Below are 17604 nucleotides of genomic sequence, written 5' to 3' on the forward strand. Positions count from 1 at the left end.
AGCATGGTAGGAGTCCTATCTGTCGATGTTTGACAGATTGGCAGATGCGAAGACTTATATTACTCAGAATAGACTGCAACTAAATGATATAAAAGAGTGAACTTTTACTTATCCCAATAAATTTTTCGTTCATACTTCTCTCATTTTCTTTTCAGAAATAATGCGTCTGTTCCTTTCTCTTCTTCTGTCTGCAGTTATGATTCTCGGTCAGACTTTGACTTTGAAGCATCATATTTCTCATGTTTGCAGAATTGCCTACCTTGAACTTTGAAAGATTATTTTTATTTTTAACATCATATCCCTCAATTGTACTTTTGTGTTGTCACACACTTTCTGGAATATGTCAAACAAAGAATTTATGCATAATTAGTGGGGTAGTGGCTAAAATTCCTTTTTCATGTTTTAGATTCAAATCTCAGCTTCTACACTCCTTTTTCTGAGTGTGACACCTCTTCACAGGTCTCTTTTGCTGGTTTTCACAGGGTACTTCAGTGTCCTCCGCTCAGAACTTGACCTCATATACACACGCACACACTTGAGAGAGAGATTTTATAATGCGTAATTGATGCCTACCTGCAATGTGTGCTTAAGTACCTTCATATATGTTTACATATTTATGCTTTGAACCCACTAGGATAGCAAGGTTCTCAGAGTTAATGCCATTAGGTGTTTTACATCAGCTCTTTTGTCATTTTCAGAACTTATCTGATGGTGATTCCTGTGCATCAGACCACAGTAGCAGCACAGAATATGAGCCTGTAGAGGGCGAGAATTTGTATGAAGACCCTGAAGTTTTAGAACTCTCAGGCAGTGACAAGAGGAAAGATGATGACAAGAAGTCTTTGGGTGTCAAGCTGAAGAAGAATGTAGACAAAGCCACCCACTACCTCAACAAAATAGGAACCAAGTTTAACAAAAAGAGAGGAAAGGTACATTACTGGGATGATTTTTAATTTTTTTTAAAATAGAGTATACACTCAACAAAGTCTCTAATGTCATAGAGAAGGCATATAAAGTACATCAGCATACTTGTGCTTGAACTTTCTTTTTCATATATGTGTGCATGTATGTGTGAGAGAGAGAAAGTGAGTGAGAAAATGTATTTGAGAAATTCAGAGTATTATGGTCCAATAAAATATTGCACATGGTGTGATCAGACAAAACCAGTTTAAAGGGATTGTAAAGGCAAAATAAAACTGCTTAGAATCTTGTAAAGAGTAGGATCAGTTTAAATCCCGTCTATTTTTGTGTCTGTTCATGTGGAGAAAGTTGAATGTTCTATAGGATGTTGTGTTTAATAAGAGAATTTACACGGGACTCTTTCATTTGCTTCAACGAAGTCTTGTCCTCCGATGGCATCAACTTGATCCCAGTGTAAGCTGATGCAATGGGCTCAAACTGATATAGCCATCTTGATTTTTATCACTAATATATATCACTAATCCAACTAACGACACACCACCGATCACTTGAGTTCAGATCCTAACAATGACCGACACTTCCTCTCCCTTGCCCACGGCACACACAAGTTTATCTTCTAATCGTCTTGGGAAGATATCGCAATTACTTGGTCAATGTTACTGGAATTTTTCGATTTTCTTTTTAAACATCAGCACCTGAGTTAGTGCTAATAAAGTGAGGAAAAAATCATTTATTTCGCCTGTATTGCTCTCATGCACTGCAATTATAACTAAATATAATTTTCAACTGTTTTGGACTGTCACCACAGCCTTATCACTGCTGTCACAGCCTTTATTATACCTTTAAGTCATAAGCTTGGTGACATTTCATCATCACATTCTAAAAAATGGTAGACATTACAGATGCAGGATAAATAAAATCAACAAGAGAAACAGAAAATACTTTAAATTCTTATATTTTCTTAGTAGTTCATAACTTCATTAGAGAGACTAAATGCTTTAAATGAGATTGTATGTATATTATGGTTCCATATGCTCTGTTGCTTTAGCCTTTTTATGTTCAGGTATCATTTTCTTATAGACCAGGGGGGGGCAATTAATTTTCCCAAGGGGCCGCATGAGAAATTGGGATGGTTTTAGAGGGCCGGACTAATGTAGTTAACTCAGTTTTACCCAATACTGTATACATTATATAGTATATATACTGGCAGGCGGGCCGGTCAGAGACCGGAGGCGGGCCAGATCCGGCCCGCAGGCCGGCCTTTGTCCAGGTCTGTTATAGACTCTGATTTTATTATGTATTCTACTACTGAACCCTTACCACCTCATATCTGCCTTTTATTAGTTCTAATAATCTTTATCTTGTGCTGCTGTTATTTTATCTTATTATTCTCTCAATGCATTTGTTAAGTACAGGCTTATGTGGAAAACTGTTCTTTGGGTTGACTCTGTACTGTAAGGTCATGCCTGTAGGATCCAGAAGAACACTGCTCACCTCATCTGCAGACCATGTAGATATGAACATATATCACCTATCACACACTCTCTTCGCTGGGTGCCAGTCATAGACTGTATAGCTTACAAACTTTCCACTCTTACTGTCTGTTTGTGGCACTGGTTCTCGGCACCTCTCCGAACTCTCATCTATAAACATGCACGACTTCTTCACTCATCTTCTGACCTCAGGCTTCTGCGAGTCCCACTAAGACAAAGACCTATGGACAGAGGTCTGTCTCCTACCAAGCCTCATCAACTTGCAACGGATTACCCATCAGTTTTCGTGTTTCTGATTCTTTTACTACCTTTAAGTCCAAACTTAAGATGCATCTTTTCAGAATGAAAACTTCACTGTGACCCTGTCCTGAACCTGAGTGAGCATAATGTGTCTGTAATTTACTTGTGTATGAGTGTTTGTTGTAGCAGTACACAAGTCTGTTAGATGGTTGTTGATGATTTAGTCTATATATGATTTATGTAAAGCGCTCTGAGCAAATGTTTGGAAAAATCCTCATTATTGTTATTATTATTCTTTTAGTGGCACTCCCTTTTAAAACTTAATTAAGGAAAAAAGAGATATAGTATAATAAAGTAAACTTTATGTCCTGCTAGTTTTGTTTTCAAACTTGAATTGTTATAAAGTTTTGTGGTCAGTTACTAAAGCATAGCGAACTTGGTGTAATCAAAGTTGCACATGGCAGCCAACAGACACATAAGGAGTATCCTGTCCTGCCTTGCACCTGGTCACTAGGGAGAAAGTAACAGAAGCTTGTGGTCATCTGCTGCATGCCCTGTGCTCTCCTATAATGTTATGGACTACATCTCACATGCTGCATGACCCCTTTAATGTTACTGTAATATTAGATGCATCTCATCTACTCTATGGCCTCTGAAATATTGTTCATATTTCATCTACTGCAAGAGCCTATACAGTGTTCCCTCGCTACTTCGCGGTTCATCTATCGCGGATTCGCTACTTCGCGGGTTGTTTTTTTTGAGTGAAGTATCGATCATTACTTCCGCGCTAGGAATTATCATTCTACAAAATACCATAGATATTTCAACAAGAAAAAGACAAAAAAATGTAGCTATATTAGTATTTCTATTAAAATATCATGGTAATTTTGTGAATAGTCAGAAGAAAGAAATAATTGTGTATGAGAAATCCATTGCTATGCGTAAGCAACGAGCCATGATTGGTATCTCCCATCTCGCAGCCAGTTCGCATCTGTTTTTGGGGTTTCTTTGTGTTGTATTATTTTTTTTACACTTAAGTGTTATTGTACTGTATTAATACCGTGATTAATCCCTAATTCGCGGAAATTCGTTTATCGCGGCTGGTCTTGGAACCTATCCCCTGTGATAAACGAGGGAACACTGTAGCCTTCCTATAACATTACTAAATATGTCTCTAATGTGACTGTAACATACAGTTGTTAGAAAACCATGACAAAAATCCAGTCAGATGTTCTGAGGTACATTTTGACCTTGCTATTGTTAACAGGAGGCTGAGGTGACCTACATTGTTAACCCTAGTGTAGCCACTGACTCTGAGGCTGAGGTCATGGATGAAGAGGATGGAGGGGAGATGTCTTCCCTGTCAAGAACCAGCAGTGAGCGTAGCAGTGGTCATATAACTCGCCACAAGGACAAGGAGCTCAGTGGTGAGTTAAACTATTTGACTGATTGTTGACACTTCACACTCCATTTGGTTGTTGACACTTCACATTGTGATTGTTGACCTCACTATGTGACTGTTGACACTTCACCCTCTAAGTGACTAATCATTCATGGTGCTAGTATCGGTAATAACTTCATTAGTTCATATAATTCCCCTTCACCCCATTTTAAAGGCTCTTTCATCACCATTTAGGGCCCTGTTTCCCATCTTTTTCATTCTTTTACTTTTATAAACTTTTTGATTAATATATTTACTATATTGATATATGAATCATTTACTCGGCATTGTGTTTAGTGTGTTTTTTATTATAACCCATTTAATTACAACAGTCAATATTTACTTTGCCTAGGTCATTTGTTCACCAGGTTTTACATATTCTTGTTATATTTACAAGTAATTTAGTTATGTAGATCATATATGTTTCTTGGTTCAAGTTATATCTGTATCAAGTTACATCTGTTTCAACTAAATTTTAACACAAATCCTGCCCGAATCTGATATAATCATCTGCGAATACTGGGCTGAGAACAAACTGTTCCTCTACCTCTTCATATTCATAATGTTTTTGGAAAAGGATAAGGTCTAATAAGAATAATAATAGTTGATTTAAGACAAGTCTGTCCTTACAATGAAAGCTGCAAGTGGGGGAGTGAATAGCCTTGGGGCTAGAGCAACAGCAGCTGATCCCTAAGATATGCACAACTAGTCAGTTTCGATGCCTGCATGAGATTTCTTCTCCCAGCTGACCTGTTTGTAGAGGAGGTACCTGACTTCTTAGAGGGTTGAGGAAGGTAAGGCAACAAGGGAGAGGAGATGAGCACCACTCACAAAAAAGTTGACCCTGAGATAAGTGAGGTCTCTAGCACCTCGCTCCCATATGACTTGAGGGTTAGAGGACAACATTAACCTTTTAGTCCCTCATAGTACTATGATGGTTACAGTTACAAGAGAAGTTAGCATTGTGCTTTACCTCCCATTGTATGGTTGTATGTAAATGTTTTCATATCAATTACAAGAGAAATTACCAGTGTGCTTTACCTCTCAGTCTGTTGTTGTATGTGAATGTGGTGGTGATACTTGGTTAAATCCTTGATCTGATATCTTTAGTCTGGTCTGGGGTGCATAGTCTTTAATAAGCTGTTAGGTCTTTTGCATGGCCTAGGGCAGTGGTTCTCAGCCTTTTACTTGTGACGCCCCCCTGACAAACAAAGGTACGTCCGCGCGCCCCCCTTAGCCAGCAATGTAATCTAATTTCACTAATACCGGTATAAGAAACTTTTAAAAAATGATCACCTTTGTGCCCCCCCTTGTAAGCACGTCGTGCCCCCCACCTCCCCAGGAGGGCTTGCCCCACGTTTGAGAACCGCGGGTGTAGGTTCTTTTATGATCATTTGCATGATCTTTTGCCTGGCCTAAGATGTTAACTATGTGATTAACTGTGATCCTCTTGTTCTATTAATCCACACCTTTGTGGCAGTGGAGATCCCCAAGGTGACTGTAGAAGATGAGGAGCTGGCATTATCTACACCACCACCACCGCTACCACCACGAGCCTCCAAAATCTTGGCACAGACTGGGATGGAGCATTCACCCCCACTTCCTCCTCGTAACCCCAATCTTTCTTCCTCAACACCTCATTCTATTTTGGATGTCGTTGTGCCCGTCACACCTTTACACACACCAGGAGATCGCAGGTTTATTGTACTTTCATCATTCGTCGTATATTCTCCCAGAAACCATAAATATGCTGTATTTTTTACCGCTGTCTGTCACCTCTAGACAATATAGGATCAGTGTCTTCATGTCATTGAGGGCAACTACTGCATTGCACATTACAGGTTCTGAATACTACAGATTACAAGTGCTGTCTGTTATACAATTCAGCTAATGAATATTATGGAGCACAGCTGTGTTACAGAGAACAGCATTTGAGTATTATGGGTTACAACTACTGTGTTACAGGAGCAAAAAATCAGATCACTTTAATTTTGGCAAAGAAAATTATGGAGATGCACATTCGGATATCCACTCGGACATCGAGTGTCCAGACTATGAACTTGCTAAACCAGGTTTGTAAACTTGGTTTTGGATTTGCACTGTGGGTTTAGTTTTTATTTAAATTTCTCTGTAATGTAGTGTAATTATAGCAATTCATGTTAGGATATATTTGTGGTGAGTATTTTCTTTAAGTGTCATAATATGGTTTGTGTAATGCACTGTTTGTGGAATTCTGTTCTATTCATCAAATACTGATGGGTAAATATGACCAACAACTTATAAAAACTGTGCAAGATGTACTATTGCTTAAGGCTTGTTTGAAATGTTTTGTAAGATGCTAACAGAGATTTACACAAAACGAAATCTGTATTCTTTGCAGAACAATTTTTTATGGATTTAATATTATTTATAGATTGCATATTCTTATCTTCATTTGCAGAATCTTACTTAGATTATGACCCAGCATCACCACGGATGGAAAAAAAGGAGTGAGTAATCATGGGAAACTGGTTTCTCCAAACCAGTAACTTTTAGTTCACATCTCTTCTTACTTAAATGTTATGTTTTTCTTTGTTTAGGGTTTTTTTTTTAGTGGGGAAGGGAGCATCCCTTGGTAACACTGTCATAGATTTACCTGTTAATAGCACCTGCCCTGGGAGATTGCCACTGACAGCACTTAACGATTCATCAGGGCTTCTGCTAAGAAATTCTTTGGGGTCCCAGGGACCCCTTCTTCAAATTTCTAAGGGGTCCCAGGCTAACTCTAAGGGGTCCCTTTACAAAGTTGAAAAAAAACCCCAACAAATCAACTACTTTGTTCAACTGCCTTTGAGGCACACAAAGCACTGTCATGTCTAGTCAGAAACAGCGAGATTTCTGTGCCATGAAGAGTGTACAAGCATCTGTGATGAGCTTATGCTCACTGTACTTGGGGTGCTCACTTTCTTTCTGCTTCTGAGACGATGATTTTAACCACGTTGTCAGCGACATCTTGGAACTTTTCCCGGTAAGGGAAAAAAACTCAGTGCAAGGGAAGTTATTCTCACCTTGTAGCAGAAAACAATAGATTAGGCTATGATGTCGGACACTACACTTACCCAATTTTGTATCTGTTCTTCGCCCAAATTTGAAGGGGTCCCAGGGGACCCCATTGACGAAAATTGAAGGGGTCCTCCGAACTTTTAATGCGTAATTTTTTGCGTAAGCAGAAGCCCTGATTCATATTTTGATTACACTTGATGCTCAAGACCTGACCTTATGTTTATGCATATATCAGTGGAGAATAATTAATAGTTGATCTTACCCCTCACCCACATTGCCTACATCTGTTTGGACCATATCATGGATAATGTTTACTAGCATTGATGCTTGAGAAACCAGTGACTGACCTGACTAGAGAATATACCTTTAGTGGTTTTTTCAGTCCCAGATTAAAAATGACGTGATGAGTTCGTGATTCATAGCTACCAAGTGTCCTGCTTGGCACAAACACATCCTGATTGCCGAAATTATCATCTTTGATATATTTTCAGAAGTGTAAATTTTGTCTTGACATCTTTACCTTAGTTATCAAAAAGTGCATGAATGATTTAAACTATCATTTTTTTTTATTTCTGGTTGGTTTTTCAGTTTTAAAAGAATTAATGGATGGGGTTGTACAAGCAAATACAATCAGACCTCACTAAGTCAAAGGGGAACCCCCCACCCCAAAAAAAAAAAAAATAAAAAAAAAACAACCAAAACTCGACTTGCTGAGTTTTCGAGTTAGGGAAAACAGCATAACAGGCGTAGGTTAATCAAGGACAATATTTTTCCAGCTTAATTATTATAACTTTTTATCATATTGTCGTTTAATATGTAGGCACACCAGTACATGTATCTACAGTATGTGCTATCGAACAGTGCATTGAAATGAAACATCTTAACTTTAGAGAAAAAAGTCTGTTAACTTCAGTTGGTGTCAGTCGATATGCCGATTCATCTCACTCAACAATCTCCTCTATCTCGTCAATGGACCAAAACACATTTTCCTTAAGATCTCGTGTAGATTCCCAAAATCTGCGCAGTTGTCGATTGGCTGCCTCACTTCTTTTCAACTGGGAACAGGCTGAATATCTTCTTACTCATCCCCACTCTAATTTTTCTTTTGTTCCTCGTTTGCCACCGCAGCAATAATGTCGGTGTCCATTAGTTCTCCACAAACATTCACTGGACTGTCAATTTCAAGAAAGTCTTGAAGGGACACTTCTTTATTGGTACCAATAGCTGTCAGAACTGTGGACCATTCTTCGGGACTTGGAAGTGCATCTTTTTTTTTTCCATTGGCATTCTGTCTAAGTGCTTCTCTGAATCATCAATGGTTTGATGTCCAAAACCTGCTCTTTTGAAGCAATTTTTGATTGTTTCCTCCAGAACTTCATCCCAAGCTCTCTGGGCCATTCACATCGCTTCTAGCAGGTCGATTCCAGGCATGTTTTTCTCTATGGCATCTACTTTCTCACAATAAGTTTTTCATTATTGCAGCGTGAAATTGTTAATGATGCCCTGGTTAGCAGGTTGAAGCTTAGATGTCATGTTTGGCTGCAAAAACTTGATCGTCACAGCTTGCATGACAGGGACATGATTATGTGCTGTTCAGTTGTCAGTGAAAAGAACGATTCCTTTTTTCATCCAGACAATCGCTGCAACCACTTTCTTTAGCCACTAAGAGAAAAACTCTGAAGTCATCCAAGGTTTCTTATTGGCCTCATAATGCATAGGTAGCAATTTCACATTTTTGAAGCAGCTGGGTTTCAGTGATTTCCCAATCAACATTTTTCTAACCCCCTCATGTTTGCGCCCAAAAGAAGAGTCATGCTCCTTACTTTTCTTTCCGCTTTGGCAAGGTTCATCTTTGAAAGTCATTGTTTGTCAGGAGTGCATTTGAAGAACAAACCAATCATCAGGACTGTAATCTTGAACAATTTCTGGCACTGTCTGTACCCAATGACTGCAGTCTTCTGAATTTGGCACACTTTTGTTGCATAGCCTGTTAAACACAATTCCATGTCTTTTCTTGAATTCGTCCAGCCAACCTTTGCTGTTTTTAAATTCTGAATGGCCCAACTCTTTGGCAAAATCTGCAAAAGCTTCCCGTCAATAGGAAAGTTTGGCTTGTATAAACCACTTCAAAATGCATTGTTCAATGATGGGATACTTATATTCCCTCATCCTCTTCATGGTGACACATGGTTTCAAAACCTTCTCTCTCTCCCTTTCAGAAAAGTGGAGAGCATACTTGTGGGAATGCATAGGACACAAAACATGAGACATGAGATTTTTTGTTCAACATTTTAAGAAAGTTTTGAATAGAAGACAAAATCTTGTTTGAGAAATTATTTAGCTTTTACAAGAAGTTGTCATTTAATGCTAGAAAATCTGTAGATTTCCAGTTATGTTATCACCATATTACTATAAGCACTGTATAAGTCTGCAGATTTCCCGTGATTTCTAGCAAACTGATTAGAGTTGTTCATGTGGCAATATATTTGAGCTTTTTAAGCACTCAGGGTATGCTGTTGTCCTTTTTTCTTAACTGCTTTCAATTCCTTTGTTCCCTGTGCTGCCATTTAGTACACCAAAGCGAACAAAATTTAAGTCCATATTCAGGTATGTATGACTATATTGCAGACGGTGGCGTACAAGTGGCATATATCGGCTGTGGCGCTATATGTATGTGGCACTGCATGTGCTTGCAATAAATTTAGTAATATTTTGTTTTTGAGTGATAGATTCTTGTGAGTGAAAAAGTTATTTTAAAAAAGGTGAACACAGCTTGGTTTTTGTAGTGTGCACGCTTTAGTCAAAGCCTTCTGAGCTGCCATCATCCTTTGTCCCTTAATCCTTTCATAGCATGGATCAGGTAGTCATCAGTATTCTTCACCCATCCACATCATGACTTCAATATTCAGCAGCGAAAATAACAGAAGTTTTAAATTTCTATTGTCTAAAAGTATGCATTCTTCACAGTTTAGACAGTAGGTTGTCATCTTGCATGGTCTTTGACAAGTGTCATCCCTAGTCCCTGTGTATGGCCCTAGACAGCTGGCAGTGTTTATCTCTTCACCAGTCTGTAGACATGGTGTAGAGAATGTTCTAGACACAAATTTAATCCTCCATTCCCTTGATAGCATGAATCACTCATTCCCTTGATAATGTAAATTATTGTCATTCTTAAACTAGATGTACCATCACCTGTGGAATTAGTTAAAACTACCATCACTTGTAGATGTTGTCACAGCAACACTCATTCAAGCTTCAGACCTTGTCTAATAAATTCAAACAGCAGTATTTCAAATACATGTCTTTATGCTAAAACTTTCTGAATCATGTAATGTAAGAGTGTACTGGTTTTCAAAGATGAGGATAACGTAATGGAGTTTTGGGGGGATTTTGCTGGCAGAATGGTCCATTACACATTTTCAGGAACTGACAAGATTGTTTTATAACATTTGTAGCCATTGAAAGTGCCAATAAATCTCAGGGGAAAGCCCATAAGCTTTCTTTTATGTATTGGAGACTTTCTTGGATGTTTTTGTAGCTCAGTTGTATAGTAAGAATAGGAATATTGTTGGCAGTTCAACAACTGCTTGTCTCCAGTGTCAATCAGTACTACAGGATTTGTGTCACTTTAAAAACACTTTTAAATTAGACATTTTTACATATGTATTCTTTCGTGGACTTCTCTGTTGTTTTTTGTTTTTTTTTGTATCATTCACTTATGTGCACTAAGACATGTTTGTTAATATACAGGCAATATAAATACTGATCTGCCAAGACTTTAGCCATCTATGCACAGATAATGTTGCTGTCTGAAACTATCTTAAAGCAGCAGTAAGACTGCAACAAAGCTTAATTGTAAAACTATTAGAAAACTGGGTAAAATGTACAAAGCTGCAAGTTATGTAGCTTCTTGAACAAGCTACATACCCCTGTGAGCTTTGAACTAGCACACACAAGCTGCAATAGAGAACAGGCTGGATGATGCTGTAAGCTGTGCAGCTCCATGAACTAGCACACACAAGCTGCAAGAGAGAACAGCCTGGATGATGCTGTGAGCTGTGTAGTTCAGTGAAGAGGGTTTATGGGGCTGTGAGTTGTACAGCTCAGAGAAGAGAGTAGATAAAGAGATGAAGATAGTAAGTGAAATAAATACTACAGAAAGATTTCAACAGTTTTCAGTGCTGTTGACTTTAGTGAAGCAGGAATGTGAAGGCATGCTACCTTGCATGCATGAGCATATTTTGCTTTCCCTGTTGTTGGCATGCATGGATTGTGTGGTATTTGGATTGTAATTATACATTTTTATGCAAGGAAGATGAATGAGCAGAAATGGTGCTACAAGCATTCTTGGCAATGCAATATTTATATTGTTGAGCATTGACTCTATAAAAGTTTAAAAATAATAATAATAAAGCTGATTTACATAGTGCTTTACCCTACCATCCAAGGCAGGTTTAAAGTGCTTTACAAAGAAATAAAAATACACAGACATAAGAATAATAATGAACACTGCTTTCAAAAACATAAATATTGCCTGCCTCCATAGTACTGCTACTAATGTTAAAATGCAGTTATATGCTACATAGACTTAATGTTACTGATAAAATGTAAGAACATTAGAAATGAACACAAACTCACAGAAATATTTGCCACTTGTTTTCTCACTCTCACCAGCACATCCATAGGCATGCAGGCAACACACACTGCTGATGAGCATTTTTGGGTCTGTAGCTTGTAGATGTTTTGTGGAGGCAATGTGAATTGTTTGGAATGTGAGGTTCTTCAGTTCACCATCTATTTTCTTTATCCCATAGTTGTAGTGAATGGTTTGTAATGGAAAATTTCATATTTTTCACTTTTAAATATTTATTCATTAATTATTTCACAGTTTATTAGCATTGTAGACCATCTTCTTCACCCTCATCACGGACTTGTATACACATTTTTTCTCCAGCTTTCTTGCTCTCAAGCAGACACAAAAACACAAACACAAACACATTTATTATTGTATCATCTTATTTTTTTCATCATTGAAACGCTGAACATTTTTATAATAACTGGCTTTGTCCTTGTGATAAGTGTTAATCTTGAAAAATATTCAGTGTAAATCCTCTTTTGAGACTACCTGTTGATGGTAAAATGCTACTTTGGCTCATGAAACAAGTGAATTGCTTCTTCTGTGGTTTGTACAATACATTAACGGGTTTGATATTGTGTGTTTTACAGAGACATTTCTTAAATTTAGCAGTAGTCTGGAGTGTTTCTCTGGTGAGTAGCAAGAGGCACTCAGTGAAGCCAGGAGTAACTCCCCTTAACTGTTAGAAATTAGCTGTTGAAAAATGGTGCAGCAGTCTTTTACTTAACCACCTCATGAAAGTAAAAGGAGGGTGTTTTGTTTAAAAAAGAATTAAGGTGGAATTTTTTTTTTCAACTTAAACCAAAGGCATGACAGTAGGAAGGTAATGAACAAAAGGCAAGAAATAGAGACTGTTTGGCAGTCAGGTTAGTAACTGGCTGACCAGTCTAAGAGAAAACAGGTTGTAAGTGGCCGACCAGTCAAAGAGAAAATGAACAGGTCGTAGAAGTAGAAAGCATCAAAGGTCAAATTTGGTCTCCATCCAATAGCAGCCATCTCCCTCAACGTCCCACATGCCATAAAGTCCAACAGCCACTGTCCATATATTGTGAGTAGCGGCTGATGATAATTGCTTGTAAGCATACATCATTGTTGTCAGCACATATGACAGTGTCTAAGGAGAGATCTGCGGCCCGGTGGCACAACGGTTAGCGCTGTTAGCGCCTGTCACCAATACAGTGAAGGTTAGCTGCCCTGAGTTCATTTCTCATCTCGGGCACGCTGTTCTTTCTCTGCACGTGGCATCTGTTTACAGGGCTGGCTGCCCTCCGCCAAGGACGGTCCCAAGCTGAAAAAGGAGGAGGGCTGGGCATGGGGCCAGCACCCCACCCCGTAAAACAAATCCTTGCTACCAAAACATCGACAACAGTTAAGACTGTAGTCGATGGCCTATGCCCCAGGAGGGGCGAAGGGCCTAAAAAAAAAAAAAAATGGAGAGATCTCTTTTGAGTTCATCCTAAAGCTAAAAAAATAGCTGTGATTTCCCTTGTACAAGATATTAGATTGGCACAAACTGATTTATGTGACCTGCATCGGATCTAGAAGATGTGGTGGATGCTGATGTCTTAAAGGAAAAGGCTACAACATCAATGGCTGACAACTGACATGAGTTCTTGGCCAAGATGGTTGTCTGTCCATCAGCCTTTACCTTCTCTAAGTTTGCAGGAACTTGAAAATCTGCTGACAATCCCTGTCAATCCTCAGTCACTGCCATGCCTAGTGCAGGGATGGCGAACCTATGGCAAGCGTGCCCAAGGTGGCACGCGAAACGATTTTGTGCGGCACGCGACGATGCTGATGGATTTTTTTAAATTTCAAATTATCATAAGTAATAGCCTTCAATTTTTTCAGAAAACTGTAAATAATATTAAAGAAATGATGTTGGATCATATTCCACATAATTTTTTCATATTACTTTTATTAACTTGGGTATCAGTATATACCCCAGATACCAAACTGTTATCATCTAAATCACAACAGCAGAAGTCGCATTGATTGACCTGCCCCATTAGCCCCAAGACTTCAAAATCTGTAGGTCAGTATAATAACGTTGAATAAATAAGTATTATTTTATAATTTATAATTTTATACTAAGCACAGGGCTTCTGCTTACGCAAAAAATTGCGTACAGTATGCATTAAAAGTTCGGAGGACCCCTTCAATTTTCATCAATGGGGTGCCATTCAAATTTGGATGAAGAACAGGGACCCCTTAAAAATCTGAAGAAGGGGTCCCTGGGACCCCAAAGAATTTAGCCTTAGCAGAAGCCCTGCTAAGCAGCTTATTTTTTCCGCGCAGCAAACTTACTGGTTACTGGCTGTAGCACTTCGTTTCTATAGCGGCGTCATTAAGTAGACCGACTTGGCACACAGCAATTTTTATTGCTTTGAAAATGAAATAATTGGCACTCGGACTGAAAAAGGTTCGCCATCCCTGACCTAGTGCGTGTATATGCAGAGTCAAGAACACAAGAAACAATGCCTATAGCAGATGTGAATTTAGCAGGTGGTTTTTTAATTGTTCGTCCTCGATACAAAATTGTTTGTCATGAGAACTGCTTTGCAGAGTTTAGTTTATTCCTTGTTACTCCTCGAGGAGCATAAGGCTGCAACAACACCTCGCCAGCAGACTCGGTTTTGGGCAGCCCCCTTCAGTTGGGCCCATGTGGTTACGACATCCTTCACCTCGCTCTCTACTGTTCTTTTCCAGGTCCTGCTTTGCAGAGGACAAAACTGAAAACAGTAGTTAACAATGCATGGCAAGAAGAGATCACATCTTGGCTGGAGAGCATGATCTCAAACTGTACAGCAGTGTGAAGCAAGCAAAACTTTGTTTTTAGCAAGTGAAAATATGGCAGCTATTCAAATCTAGCACCTCTGGCAGCCAGAGCCCACTGAGGAAGTAAATTCATCTGTTAGAAGAGCAAAAATAGTCTCATAACTCCTGTGGTCAAAGTATTGTGACAATGGGTCGTCAATAAAGAAAATCCTATTTTGTTAGGATGTATTCCCTGTACTTGACCCTCTGCTTAATTCTTTTTGTCATATTTCTTTTTTTGTTCGTTTACTACTATTTCTCCACCTTCAACGTTTGTTCTGCAGCTGACATTTTCTTGCTATTTATTGTGGTGTTCATCTGTTGCTTAGTTCATTGTGGTTTTCATCAGTTGCTTAGTTCCAGTGTTAAAAGCCTGTCAGTCACATCATATTATTGCAGGAATATTGGATCTTCCAGAGCATATGTCATTGTGTCATATGACTTGTTGGAATGACACAGATCAGTCAGGTCATATTGATTTGATAGTAGATTGTCCGTCAGATTTTGTGATGTATGTGCGTGCATGCGCATGCACGTGCATGTGTGTACAAACTGCAAGCCTGTCTGATGATGACAAATCTTTATTTATGAGGGTAACAGAATAAGTAAAGTTATCTAAGGAAAGGAAATACATTAAAGAGTGAAAATTAGGCTATGTACAAAGATCAGGGTAGTTGTCTAATTTGATAGGGATTGTTGACCAGATAATAAATAACATGGTTAATGTACATTTTGTTTCCATTGTTATTAATGGGTCTTGACATTGAATTAGGTGGTCTCTGCACTCAAAGATATTGGATGATAATGCTGAACTCACTCTGGCCTTGTCTGTAATTTTCTAGCAAAAATGCTGGAACTGGTGATCCAAAGATGTCAAGCAGTTCCTATATTTATCCAGACAACATCTCTGATTGGCCAAAACTGCATGGAGAGAACAGTGATGACGAGGAGCTGTATATTGAACTTGTGAGCATTTCTTGCTTTCATGTTCTGTTGGTAGCAGTAGTGAACATGAGGAAGTGAGAGAAAGAACATTGTCATTGGCTGCCAGCATGTAGCTAATGACCATTATTTACAAAGCGCCTTTACACTTTTTTTTTATATCTTTCAGGTCAAGGTATTGATGCAAAAGATTAAAGTAGTCTTTAACGCTGTTATGAAGAGTTAAGGCATTTTTTTAAAACCATTTTTTAAATATTAGCTTTAAAGCAACTCTTGCAATACTGTTAGAACTATGAATAACTTCAGGGATCTTCCTAAACTCTTTTATTTTCTGTCATGTACAGCTTTAAGTGACAGAAGGACTCGATGTTCCCTGTTGAGGTTAGTTGAGGGACTTCTTTTGAGAAGGCTTAAGGTTTACTTGACAGCATGCACATGGTATCTTGCAGGAAGATGATCAGATCTATGGACGTCAGGATAAGGTATTCAGCACCAAGTTTGAGAGTGAACCTCTTTATCAGTGGTATGCAAAGGACAAAATCATCTCCTCCAAGCGTCAACTTTCAGCTTCTGATGTTTCAGAAGAAGGTGATACTTCTGGGGATGAGCGGTCAGCTCACAGAGGTAACTCAATATTCATAGCTTTGGCTTACCAACTTTTGAAATTAAACTACATTCTCGTTTAAAGGCCATCCAGCTAGGAAAAAATTATTCTCCTGGGGGAAGAAAGTGAGGGTACTTGTCAGGCTAGAAACATTTATTGAAGTGTGATCACTAGGATGGCCAATACCATGTGCTCCTAACCTCCCTAACCTCCTTCAGCTGAACCATTCTTTTTCTCCCTAGATTACAAGTTCAGCCTTTACACTGGATCCTCAACCTCTTTGTCTTTACAGATATTAGTGTCTTTTGTTTTAACTTGTTTATTTTTCATGTCACATGTGAAACAAGTTAAGCACTTTTTGTTCCACAAAAAAATAAGCAGTTTTTGTCTTTGAGGTTATTTTTGTCTGAAGGCATGTATTATCTTTAAAGCTATTACTATGTTTAAAGAGCTAATGACATAAGATTTGAACATTGTTGAGGTACTGCATCAGTTATCATAAAAGACATTCCAATGTTGAATTGTTTTAGGTAAGAAAACCCTCTGAAAGGGTTTTTTTTCACGAAACCTTAGGTCACCTCAGGCTAGTACAAGATGACGGCCAGTAGAATAGGTGAAGTAAATGCCACGGGGAATGAATGAATTGCGGTGACAATTGGTTCTGCATGCAGGTATCGAGTACCTACAGCAAGAGGATTATGTCAGTGTTGATGTCCCATTTAAGCTTGTTATCAAAAATAGTACCTAAATATTTATGAGTATACTACCTTGCATCATAATGGATAATACTGATGACTGCCTCAGGCTTGTTCATCTGGAAATCGAAGATCGTTTTCTTAGTCTTTGAGGCATTCAGGACAAAGAAGTGTTCGTCGCACCAGCGTACAAAGTCAGGAAAAGCACCACAGTACACATGCTCACTATTATACAAAAGTGACAGCAAGGCAGTGTCATCAGCAAATTTTACAAGGAAGCTCTTATCCGTAGTGCTTCTACAACTGTTAGCATACAGTATGAACACCAGTAGAGACAAGCAGCAGCCTTGAGTATTTAGTATAAACAGCTTAGCGTCATCCATACCTCTTTCAGCTATATAGGCAAACTGCACTGGGTCAAGATGTTGATCAACAGCAGTCATAACCTCACTCTTACAATTTTCTCAAGGGATTTCATGATGATTGACGTAAGAGCGACTGGTTTAAGTTGTTGGGTTGACTGGGCCTAGTGATTTTAGGGACAGCACACTGTGCGAAAGTTTTCAAGTGTCAGGAATGTGACCAGAATCTGCAGACAACTGGCATAGATGATGTAAAACTCCACTAAGTTGTTTGGCTATGTAATGTAACGTGCATCTACAGATCTTATCTGAACCCCAGCCTTGTGTACATTTACTTGTCACAAGAGATACAGAGGACTGGACAATCACCAACCCATGCTCAGGTACCAGAGACTGTTAGTGTGGAAACAT

The 17604-nt window shown here is 38.7% G+C and overlaps 1 protein-coding gene across 5 annotated transcripts in view; it reads left to right on the plus strand.

Annotated features, from left to right (window-relative positions):
• The window catches only part of LOC112557890 (ephexin-1-like), a 54362-nt gene that overhangs the window by 19226 nt on the left and 17532 nt on the right, over positions 1–17604 (plus strand). For 3 of the 5 annotated variants that reach the window (XM_025228018.1, XM_025228020.1, XM_025228022.1), the window contains 8 exons: positions 699–929; positions 3922–4081; positions 5576–5792; positions 6061–6167; positions 6536–6584; positions 9766–9807; positions 15433–15556; positions 15982–16156. In XM_025228018.1, the coding sequence (XP_025083803.1) occupies positions 699–929; positions 3922–4081; positions 5576–5792; positions 6061–6167; positions 6536–6584; positions 9766–9807; positions 15433–15556; positions 15982–16156 (1105 nt within the window). Of the gene's footprint in view, positions 1–698; positions 930–3921; positions 4082–5575; positions 5793–6060; positions 6168–6535; positions 6585–9708; positions 9745–9765; positions 9808–15432; positions 15557–15981; positions 16157–17604 lie in introns of all 5 variants that reach the window. The other 2 variants (XM_025228019.1, XM_025228021.1) reach the window with 2 other exon arrangements.

Source organism: Pomacea canaliculata, linkage group LG2 (assembly GCF_003073045.1).
Source record: "Pomacea canaliculata isolate SZHN2017 linkage group LG2, ASM307304v1, whole genome shotgun sequence".
Lineage (NCBI taxonomy): Eukaryota > Metazoa > Mollusca > Gastropoda > Architaenioglossa > Ampullariidae > Pomacea > Pomacea canaliculata.